Genomic DNA, 10,989 nt, shown 5'->3' on the forward strand with positions numbered 1-10,989 from the left:
GATCAAATCAGTTAAAATAATTTGATTCAAGTTCGATTTAATCTTTTTATCAAACTAATTTTTGCACAGACCCAACGATTAAACACCTGTGTCCACATCTTGCAACCGTTAGGGTAAAAAAATATTTGAAATAATTTAGTCAATTAAATTTATAAACATATCGAGTAAAAAAATAGAGTTTAAAAGTTTTAAGTAAAAAAATGATATAAAATTAAACTTACTTAAACTTAAAATTGGAAATATTTAATTATCTAAAAAAATTAAAAAACCAAAACTACGCATAATTCAAACTCTAAAAACCAGAAACGTTATTTAATCTTAAAAACTCTAATTTCATGCTTAATTCCAAATTAGAAGAAAGCACTGGCTAAATTTTTTTTCTCTCCCCTTTACTTGGGCCTACTGGAGAGTGGAGGAGGCCCACGAGCCACAAAGTGGTTTGGGCTTCCCGAGGACTGCGATTGAGTCTCTAGGGTTAGGGTTTATGAGGTGCACTTGCCATGCGTTTTACAATTTACATCACATTTCGTTGCGCCTTTGATCTCTGTCCCCGCTGCGTCTCTCGTAATCATGGTGATTTCTCGATTCCCTCTTCTCAATTACATCGCTCTCGTCTTTGTTTTTCAGTTTCAGTTATTCTTCTAATTAAAACTGATTAACTAGTGCCATTTTTTATTCGAGTTTCGTTGAAAGATTGTTGGAACACTTGTTTGAGTGTCGATTTTCTGTTGAATTATTTGGTTCGAATTGGCTAGGTGAAGTTAGGGTTTACATGTAAGTTAGTGATAGTGTAACACAATGTTGCTGATAGAAACAGAATTGTGAGTGAGGGCGTAACTAGATTTGGTAATTGTTGGGTTTTACTGTGATTCAGGAATTAGGACTTTGGATTTCAGAGAGATCAGTGTTTTATTTTCCCTGCAATTGCAACATTGGTACTTGTTTGTGCTGTGTGATCTTTATTCATGGATCTGGATGACTGTTAATTTTGTGTAGTTAGGTTGCAGAACTAATAGTTTTGTAACTGTGTTTTAGTTTACTCTTGGTTAGGGGTTTTAAATTCTGTTTGCGGTGAGCTAGAAAACCTTTACATTGCAGGAAAATGTGGCCACATGGTTGTGGAGTGTCAAAATACCTTGACGTTGTGGACTGTAATTTAAAACCATAGTTTGGGGTCAATATATATGGGATTATTTGCTTTTATATTTTGTGCATGTTTTAAAATGGCTGTTATTGCTTGTGTGGTACTTTCTATGCAGCCTAAGCAAATCCACGAGATTAAGGATTTCCTTCTCACTGCCAGAAGGAAGGATGCGAGGTCAGTGAAGATCAAGAGGAGCAGAGATGTGGTTAAGTTCAAGGTCAGATGCTCCAAGTACCTCTACACACTTTGTGTGTTTGACCCAGAGAAAGCTGATAAATTGAAGCAATCTCTTCCTCCAGGTTGGTGATGGAAATTGTATTTTGGGATTTTTTGTTTGATTGAGTAGGGTATACTTTTGATTATATGTATGCCAAATGCCAATGGTGATATTTCCATGGCAATTGCATAGAATTTGGATTAGGGGATTTGCTTTCTTTAACCAACTAAATTTTGGACTCCTAAATCTTTTGCAATGATTATGTAACTGTGTATATCTTATGCTCTTTAATTATTTTAATCCGTGCTATATGGTGTTGGTCATTTTATGCACTACGACTTATAATACTTTTGATGTTTTTCAGGTTTGAGTGTTCAAGACCTGTAAAGGTACTGGGCGGGAGATCAAGAAGAAGCAATTCATTGATTCTTCTGAAGTTTGATTCTCTGTAGTTGAAGCTTGAGATTTTTGTCAGTTGGTCTTTTATTATAGATTATTGCTAAGACATGGTTGTTTTTATCTGTTTTGGAAAATGAAACTTGAATTTATGTCTAATGGAGTATTCTAGTGCTGTGGAACTATATATATGAATTTATTGTCTGTTTTATTTTACTTGGTGTTTTCAGTAAGGCTTCAAGCCTATTTATATGTTTATTTCCTTTTCACAGTTCCATATTTCATTAGGGTAATCAATCCCAAGCCCTACCTATATGATTCTTTCCAGTAAAGTACCCTTGTTTGCTTTTGCTGGGCAGTGGCACATTTTAAATAGCGAAAAGTAATAAATATGATATGTATTTACCTACGTCTGAGTAAATCTTGTTAAATATGTAAGCAAACTTGTTTATTTCAAAGTCTCAAAGTAAGCTTTCGATTAAGTGTTAGATATATTTTATCAACAATTTAGATCTGTGATATGCATTATACACTGCGTGAGTTGAAATACTAACTTCAGAGGCCTCGAGGATTAACATAAATACAAGTGAGGATTTCTTGGAAGGACTTGGATTCAACGTTATCCAAGGTATTGGAAATTTACTTTGCGTGAGCTTTCACATTGTACAATTGCTACACTACATAGGTCTCTTTTTTGTCCAGATGTAGTTATATGGGTCCAAAATAATATCTTTGGGCCCTTTTATTTATTTTGGGGAGAAATTAATCACAAAGAATCAAGTAAAGGTTAAGGTGATCAACTTGTTTGAAGGTCCTTAATACTCTAGCACCCTAACAAATGGTAGTACCATCCAGGAAACACCATTAAGGCAAAATTTAGATACGGTTCCTTAGTAAATTTTGGCCGAAATTAAAGTTTTTTATTTTAGTAATTTGTGCAGACTTCTAACATCAATCTAAGGCAAATTACTTACTGAGATAAAAATCGATTTCTAATTAGAGAACGACTCCCCCATCTAAGTTTTATCTATCCTAATGTTGTTGCCTCATTCATTAAGGATGCTCAGTAAGGCATCAACTAAATGTCGGATAGTAAAAGTTTACATTCATCTTATCATCTTGGCTCACATTCATCTTAACACGTCTCTCTATTCTTAGTATTTACCATCAAGTGCTGAGAGGCTACTAAGTACCAAGACATCAACTAAATGCTAGATAATAATAAAGTTTACCGCAATAGAAAGCTCAAGTTCAAAAAAGAAAATGTTCTTTGTACAATAGAGGTTAGGGATAATTAGTAGTATATATGAGTTGAGCCGAGCTTAACACTACTTGAAGTTTAGGTTTGATTTGTGAAAATAAAAAACTTCCTTTGATAGTGAAGCCCTACAAGCTTCATCCTATGTTTACTAGGAGAAATTATTAAAGTCTGCTGGTGTGCAATTAATCCTTCATATGAGAGAATCTCCAAACTTTAGACTATAGCTTTTTTGCCTAAACCATTTTTCGAAGACGAAAACTACGCAGGACATAAACTATGAAACATTGGTTTCCTCCCACCAAAAGGCACACCTCCACCATTACAACCCACAAAAGAGAAATAATGGTAAGTGAACTCAGCCCTTTTTTAGTGTCAATTTCCCAATATCTTATTCCCTTCCCCACACCCAGCACATAACTTAAGTCACTATAAAAATAAATAAAGAAAAGGCAGAAATTTGAAACCATGCCAAGATAAAATTATTTTTTCGGGTGCCTAAACAATTTAGGCTGAGGAGTGGTTGATCAGTTTGAAGTTTAGGATAAAACTGGAAGTGTGCTCTCGTGCATGGTATTCTATGCATATCATTATCCAGATAAGCGAAAGCAATATGTGAGTAATGTGACTGAACCCAAAAATGATAAAATTATCTAAATCGCATATATGATGGTTATAATATGAGCGAAATTTACATTCTCAACAAAATCATTTTTTCCCAAAAAAATGCCTTGCCACATTTTAGGCAACAAGATGTAATACCCACAAAAGAAAATGATAAAGGAAATTGAAAACAAAAATCATTGCTCTGAGGCTTGAGCTTAGAAATGCAGATAACTTACACAAATGCATCTCATTTTTGTTGTATTCCACGCTCAACAAAACGTAACATAAGTTTATCAGCCTCCACCAAGTTACCATCTAAAACTAGCTTCTTGGTCACTTTCTCGCACAATTTTAAATCAGGAGTTAAATTACGTCTAAACATTTGACAAGCCACTTTATACGCTGATAGTGCAACCCCTTTTTTCAGACAGCTTTCCATCAGAACATGGCATGTATTAGCATCAAGTTTTGATGCTGTTCTCAATACCTTCCCCAGTAGTTTCTCAGCCTCCTCAAGGTTCCCAAAATCACAAAGCTTTTCAATAACATGATTGTATATGGTTCTAAATGGCTTCCTTTTGACCATTCTATCCAATAAGTTCAACATATCATCAACTCTACCCCATTGACAATAACGGTGGATAACTGACCTGAATGTTACAGGAGTTGGATCCAAACCTTTGCTGAGCATCTTTACAATCAACTCAGCTGCTTCATCCAATCTACCTTTCTTTCCCAATGCATCAAACAATGCCGTATATGTGACAGCATCAGGATGTTTGTTGCTTAAGTACATGTCCTCCAGCACAGATAGAGCAGCTTCCATGTCACCGATCTGACAAAAACCATGAATTACAGTAGTGAAGTTTACAACATTAATGGCACACCCCTTATTCAGACATTCCTCTAAATATTTTTTAGCTTCTACTACTTTCTGATTTTGACAGAGAGACTGTATTAGCAGGTTAATTTCAACTGGAGTTGGGAAAAAGCCCTTTTCAACCATTTCCCTGGTCAAATCACACGCCTCAGACAATTTTCCCTCCCTACGGAACCCATGCATTACGACACCATAAGTGATGGCATTTGGGGTCCACCAATGCTCCTCACTTACATTTATCATCTCTCTTGCCTCTAATGATTTTCCACTGTGGCAGAGGCCATTCAACAAAGCTGTATATGATACCGTATTTGGCTTGCACCCATGTTTGTACATCTGCTGCAGCATCTTTTTTGCTTCATCTATCCTCCCCAAGCGACAAAATCCATCAACAATAGCAGTATATGTAACTACATCAGGATTACATGATCTTGAGTACATATCAATCACTAAACTCTTTGCCTCATCCATCCTCCCCTTTTGACAGAATGAGTGAACTATTGCACTATACCCAACCTTGTCAATGTGGAAACCCTTGTCTTCTGCTTCCTTTAGGAAAGCAAGAGCATCATCTGCATGTCCATGCTTTGAAAGCATGTGGATAAGCGTATTATATGTAACCTGATCTGGTATTAAGTTACTATCCTGAACCATTTTCTCCATTAAACACTTCACTTGTTCAATTTTTTTCTCCTTACAGAGGAAACCCATCACAGTATAATAACTAACTTTATCTGGAGGGCATCCCTTGGATGGCAATCCTGCAATAAGCTCCAACGCATCTTCAATCCTATTCAAATCACAGTAACCCTTGATCAAGCTGTTGTAAGTGACAATATCCGGTTTGATTCCAGTCACCTGCATTCGTTCCAAGAATCTCAGCGCCTTTTCCAGTTTACAACCCTTCACCAAAACATAGATAGTGGTGTTACATATAGACAAATTAGGCTCAACCCCAGCTTTCTGCATCAAGGTCAAAACCCGCAACGCATTCCTCAGCTTGCCTGCACGGCTATAAGACACCATCACGCAGCCAAAAGCTTCGGGTGACAATTCAATTCCGCGGCGTGTCATAAGCCGAAGAACCCGCCTTGCACCTTGGCACAATTTGGTCTTGCTAAGGACATCCAACAATGTATAGTAGACAAGGGGGTGATGACTGTAGCGCCATTGACGATCAGCCCAATAGAAAAAGTTCAAAGCAACACGTTCGTCGGCCTGAGAGCGCAAAACGGCACAAACAAGTGAGGGTTTGAGGCTTCTCAATAAGTGCCTCAAGCGTCCTTCAAAATTAGGGTTCCAAGCAGAGCTGAGTGTGATTAACCTACAAACCTCTCTCACCACAGGGTGTCTAAATTCACTGTCATCAATTTCAATGCTTGCAATATTTTGTGTCTGTTTATCGTTGCTACCATGAAAGGAATTGATAAACTCAAGACTCTCATCATCATCACTAGACCCCTCTTCTTCTTCTGCCCCATCACTAACACTTGCAGCAAAACTTAAGCTTTCTTGAAAACCAGGACCTACTTTCCCTAAATCATCATTGAAATTCCCAAAGTTGCTGTATTTACCCTCAGTTTGATGTCTGAGATTAGTGGTTGAATAAGAAGCAGAAAAAACAGAACTTGTTGCATAATGAAGGGACAAAGCAATAGAGGAGAAATTGTTGTTAGCATGGAAATGGGAGGCTAAAAGTTTTGGCAGTAGATAGTGATTAAACCTGAGAAGTGGCATGAGTGAAATGATGGATGAGAACCGCGAACACGCACCTCTGTTTGAAATAGGTGAAGACGGAAGAAGAGGAAAGGAGTGTGTGTGAGAAATGGATGAAAATCAAATCAGCAAATTGAGCAAACTAACATCTTTCGAAATAGGGGAAGACTGCGAGCGAATCAACAAACTCAGCAAAAGGAAAGAATACTAACGTCAAAAGGAAAGAATACACTCTCTATTCGATTTTTTTAATATACAATTTACTATTGATTGTCATTTATTAAAACATAATAGTAATTTTTATAGTTCGCAGTTCTTCAATAATATAATCTTATAATTTTTATATATATATATTTTTAAAAAAATTAGTGGGTGTGTTACAATGAATGTGTTGTTACTTGTTAGTACTCCCAGTTTAAAAATAATAAGTATTTCTTTCGTTTTTGTCTCAACCAGCTTTTTAGACGGTGGATTGAACAAGTGACTCGGGAGATTTCACACTAGTTCTAAAATCCAACCCACCTAATGGCCTAAAATTGTTTGGTTAAGTGAGTCCACTTTCGGTAACACACTTCTTTTCAGTTGCATTTAAATGAATCACTAGAACATTGCTATTCAAACCTTGTATATTTTGAAAATGACTTACAAAATTATTGTTTCCGTGACAAAGCTAAGTTGTTTAAAAAACCCTGCCTATCTCAATCTCTACATATCAAAGTGAAAACAACTATCTTGCCGTACGATCCGTACTTTCACTGAAGATTAAGACCATGCTGTCCAAAGCCATTCCTATACACAGTATTGCTTTGTTAAATAGTTGAGAAGGCCTCACAGGATGGTACTTATGTAACATGCAACTTTGAGTTCTAATCCGTAAATTGAACTTAAAAAAGTAATATGCAATATTTACAAGATAACTTGGCAAATTTGATGGTTCTAAATTTGAAACCCTTTGCAGCAGTCTCAGTTCTGCATAACCTGCCCTTGCCTACTACTTTCTTTCCCATTTTCTAACATCTGATGAGTAGAAATGCAGTTAAGATCAACCACATTGTCACCCCTAACATAGACTACTCGGAAAATATCATACTTCATGTTGATAGAGAAGCGTTCAAGATATGGCATCATCCAATTTCTGTGGTCAGAGTTGAGAATCCAAGAGTAACAAAAATGGAGAGACTTCCAGACATGAATGCACACCACTCTGGGTTTGCTTTGTCCCTTGAAGCAAAGGCCAGCGGTTATGCCTTCCATTTTTGCAAAGCGTGACCTTAAAATGGCTAGGACCGCGTAGCAAAGGTCATTGAGGTCATTAGTAGTGGTGACTGCTGAGTTCAAGGATATTATGTCCCCAGTGGAGAATTTTGCAGTTGAAGAGCCATCTCTTGATTCTCCACCGTATGCTTCAAGGAAACTGTGTTCAATTAACACAGCCATGCTTGATATGTTGCTTAACATTGATTTCTGTAAAGTATCAACAACATAAATAAATACATACATAAAAAACAATGAATAAAATGAAGAACTGATCGGTGTATATTGATCATTAATGTGAAAGATGACAGAATAATAAGACCTTTTTTTTTCTCCCTTTCTCCACACCAGTAGATTAAGTACATAAAAAACATCTCTAAAGAATAGGAATTTGTCTCAATTCTTCCTATTCAAACATGTAGTTAGGAACCAATCTAATCAGTGATTACAAGTTTACAACTCTTACATAGTTCTTTCACACTTTTTTGAAATCATTGTGGGATTTAAACTGTGGTAATCCCATGTCATATGGTATTGGTAGTTTTAAAATTTGGATTTGAACCTAACTCAATCCAAAAAATTAGTTCAAGAGGTGAGAGTTACTCCCACTTATATACATTATTTTGGTCTATCACTAGTCTATACATTATTTTGGTCTATCACTAGTCAATGGCAATTGCCAAACAATGTTAGATCTCAAGCTAAACATTGCAATCAACTACAATCACATTATGTACTTCAGCTATAAAAATTGGCACAATATCTGTGGTATCCGTTTTAGATGTTCTGTCTAGTATGGATAGTGGATAGCCTAACAGGGTTCTCTGATCATGACAAATAAAATAAAATGACATTTCCTTACAGAGATCATTTTTCTTTTGCATGTCATAATACTTATAGATGTGTATTACGGCCCAATTCTTACTAAAGTCCAATATTTCCATATGTTTCTTTTAGATATGAGGCCTAAGCCCAAGTAAATAAGTCAGTAGGTTCTAGAAAGCATTTGGCAATTGTTAGCATTCTGTTACTGCATTTTGTTATTGTATTTTGTTCTTAGGTGTGGCATGGCTATATATACTATTGTAATGACTGATAGAAGAGGAGGAAAAAAAAGAATTCAAAATTTAGTTTCTATTTCTCTCTCTCCTTCTAATTTCTATGGAGTTCTCCCTTACTCGAAAAGCGTCATGTATCAGTGTGAGCCAAATTCTAGACGACCAGTCCTTAAAATGATACTGCATGTATTTTTCTACTTTGTAGTGGATTTGGTTGGAGCAAATGCCACTGTTTTCAAATGAACTTTATTAGGAAAAGGATACTTTAATTTTCCTATTTTAATGATCCAAGAAAGCAAAGAGATCACACCAATAGTCAAGTCATTGTCCAACTTACAAGGGTTGAGGTCAGCTCCTCTTTTTCCTTACTCGACCGCCTCTGCCATGCTCCATACCATATGATCTGATTACACAGCAAAAATATTCATACAAAGTTAATAAATCAAGAAAGATAAATAACAATGGTTTATGATATGCCCAGTGAAAAGAAGATCAACCCAAGAGATTAGCACTAACACAGCTAGAGCAGTACTAGTGGGACAGATGAAATGAAACCTCTATATTTACTGAAAACAAGGACTACATTGTTTTACCTGAAGTCAACAATCAAAAAATAAGTTGGGTACAAGGAAAACTTTAATCAATAAAACCAGTACTGTAATTATTGTAGAAGTTTAGAATTTTGTGGTTCTAATTCAGGAAACTGATTACTACTGAGAAGCCACATGGTAAAAACTAAAAAAAACAACTGAGTTAAGTGAACACAATCATAGATGTTTAAGCTATATATATCTATAAATTGATGACAGATTCAACCATTACAGATGGTATACTACCATGAAGCAATGGCATCTGAAGTTGTCATTCACTGAAAGATAGAAGTTCTTCATGAACATGAACTCGTGGAAAACAAATCTGAAAATAAGAATGACACTGTATAATCAATTTAAGGTGCAATCTTTCACTTATGGTCTTCCCATCAATGGTTGGTACTATTGAAGGATAAAAAATGGGTTTCATAAACTATAATCAGCAAAGTTTCAGAACAAATTGACTACACTAGGCAAACAAAGATCATATACTTCAGAATTGGAAAGCTGAGAAATTATTTAAAATGAACTCAAAATTGGAAAGCTGAGAAAGCAAAAAAACTTACCATATTTCCATGGATGCTCCTAAATATAGAGCTTTGAACACAACCAAGGCTCTCAGTGGTTAAGGAGAAGTGTTTGAGTCCATGAACAAGGTCATCTATGATTACAATAGTTGGCTTGAAAACAAAGAAACTTATATCCAAATTCTTGTTGTTAAAAGGCACAGAACATGCCATCTGTTGTGTTTGTATATTCTTAGCCTTCACTACGAACTACTAAATTATTAATGTTTGTTTTTGTGTGTGAGAGTCATCAAATATGAAAAACAAACCATAAGACACGCATACCCGAAGCTTCCATCAATTCTTGTAACTAAGGTTGCTTTCTAGAATGGTTCCAAATTGTTGTAGAGGAATTCAAAGTTGTTTTCTTCTGCCTGGTCGTGTGTTGTTTCTTGTGAACGACCAAGTCTGGTGAATAGAACATAAACACCGTCACGTGCATTGACTAGTTCAACACGTTCACATATTATGCAACATAAACAAAAAGATGTTTTACGTCTAAGAAATTTCTAGTCGATCATCGTTGCTATATATATGTATATTTTATTACAATTTTTGGAAGCCAAGATGTTAGAATTTGATTGACTTGACTTAACTTTCAATGTTTTCCGGTTTTTTAATAGAATAAATACATTTTTTTTATGTGAGTAATATTAGACATGCAGAGCATAATAACTGTTTAATTATTTATGATATTGTTTTTAATAAAAATCTAGCACGTACAATGTTTTCTTAATCATATCGTGACATCATCAGATATAAAAAATGAATAAGGCTCTTCTAAGAACTTTGTCTTTAAAGTACGAGCTAGTAAGAGTGTCTTTATCTATAACTTGATTCAACATAGATTGTAATTTCGATATGCTAAAATACAACAATTAATAAGCTTATTTTTTACTTACAAATAATTGAACTTTAAAACAAGGATTTAATTTACATACATAAACGGGTATTGTTTTTCATAAGTAACAGTTTCAACACAAACGTGAGATTTACTGTACTTTTTAATATATTTTGTAAAGAAAAATTAGAGTCGAATAAGGTTAAAATTGGCCTAAAAAACCAATTAAAGTTTAAAACATTGAAATGCTTACGGGTCAAACCAAAATTACCGACTAAACAGAGGATGACTGAATTCCAGCCGTGCAACTTACGGTAGCATTCAATTTCTGCTTTATTTCGCATTTCAGTCGGTACTACAGGGTAAGATGTCATATTCGGTACGGAGGAATCAATATTATTCTTTTTTTGATAAATAAGAACCAAGATTATTCTAATTGCGTGCTATGAAAGATTTCTATTTT

At 35.2% G+C, this 10,989-nt stretch overlaps 3 protein-coding genes across 4 annotated transcripts; 1 reads left to right on the plus strand and 2 right to left on the minus strand.

The window, feature by feature from the left end:
- The first annotated feature begins 416 nt into the window (after positions 1-416).
- On the plus strand, positions 417-1,973 carry LOC114374499 (60S ribosomal protein L38-like). The gene is made up of 3 exons (XM_028332154.1): positions 417-573; positions 1,260-1,443; positions 1,726-1,973. The coding sequence occupies exons 1-3, from the start codon at positions 571-573 to the stop codon at positions 1,746-1,748; spliced, it is 210 nt and encodes a 69-aa protein (XP_028187955.1). The 5' UTR covers positions 417-570; the 3' UTR covers positions 1,749-1,973.
- Positions 1,974-3,656: 1,683 nt separating this feature from the next.
- On the minus strand, positions 3,657-6,482 carry LOC114376574 (pentatricopeptide repeat-containing protein At1g09900-like). The gene has a single exon (XM_028334746.1). The coding sequence runs from the start codon at positions 6,236-6,238 to the stop codon at positions 3,869-3,871; it is 2,370 nt and encodes a 789-aa protein (XP_028190547.1). The 5' UTR covers positions 6,239-6,482; the 3' UTR covers positions 3,657-3,868.
- Positions 6,483-6,810: 328 nt separating this feature from the next.
- LOC114376575 lies at positions 6,811-10,180 on the minus strand. 2 transcript variants are annotated; one of them, XM_028334748.1, is made up of 4 exons: positions 9,686-10,180; positions 9,366-9,444; positions 8,867-8,932; positions 6,811-7,681 (listed from the first exon to the last, which is right to left on the minus strand). In XM_028334748.1, exons 2-4 carry the CDS (start codon positions 9,423-9,425, stop codon positions 7,181-7,183), a joined length of 627 nt encoding a protein of 208 aa, XP_028190549.1. In that variant the 5' UTR covers positions 9,426-9,444; positions 9,686-10,180; the 3' UTR covers positions 6,811-7,180. The 2 variants fall into 2 exon arrangements, with proteins under 2 accessions (XP_028190549.1, XP_028190548.1); XM_028334747.1 differs by lacking the exon at positions 9,366-9,444.
- Between the last annotated feature and the right edge of the window lie 809 nt (positions 10,181-10,989).

This window comes from Glycine soja, chromosome 11 (assembly GCF_004193775.1).
Source record: "Glycine soja cultivar W05 chromosome 11, ASM419377v2, whole genome shotgun sequence".
NCBI classification, from domain to species: domain Eukaryota; kingdom Viridiplantae; phylum Streptophyta; class Magnoliopsida; order Fabales; family Fabaceae; genus Glycine; species Glycine soja.

Coding starts and splice junctions, on each gene's coding strand:
- LOC114374499 (XM_028332154.1), top strand. Junction 1,444..1,725: donor GAAGCAATCTCTTCCTCCAG/GTTGGTGATGGA, acceptor GATGTTTTTCAG/GTTTGAGTGTTCAAGACCTG.
- LOC114376574 (XM_028334746.1), bottom strand. CDS start 6,238: ATGCCACTTCTCAGGTTTAATCACTATCTACTGCCAAAACTTTTAGCC.
- LOC114376575 (XM_028334747.1), bottom strand. CDS start 9,859: ATGGCATGTTCTGTGCCTTTTAACAACAAGAATTTGGATATAAGTTTC. Junction 8,933..9,685: donor GGAGCATCCATGGAAATATG/GTAAGTTTTTTT, acceptor CTGTGTAATCAG/ATCATATGGTATGGAGCATG. Junction 7,682..8,866: donor AGGAGCTGACCTCAACCCTT/GTAAGTTGGACA, acceptor GATACTTTACAG/AAATCAATGTTAAGCAACAT.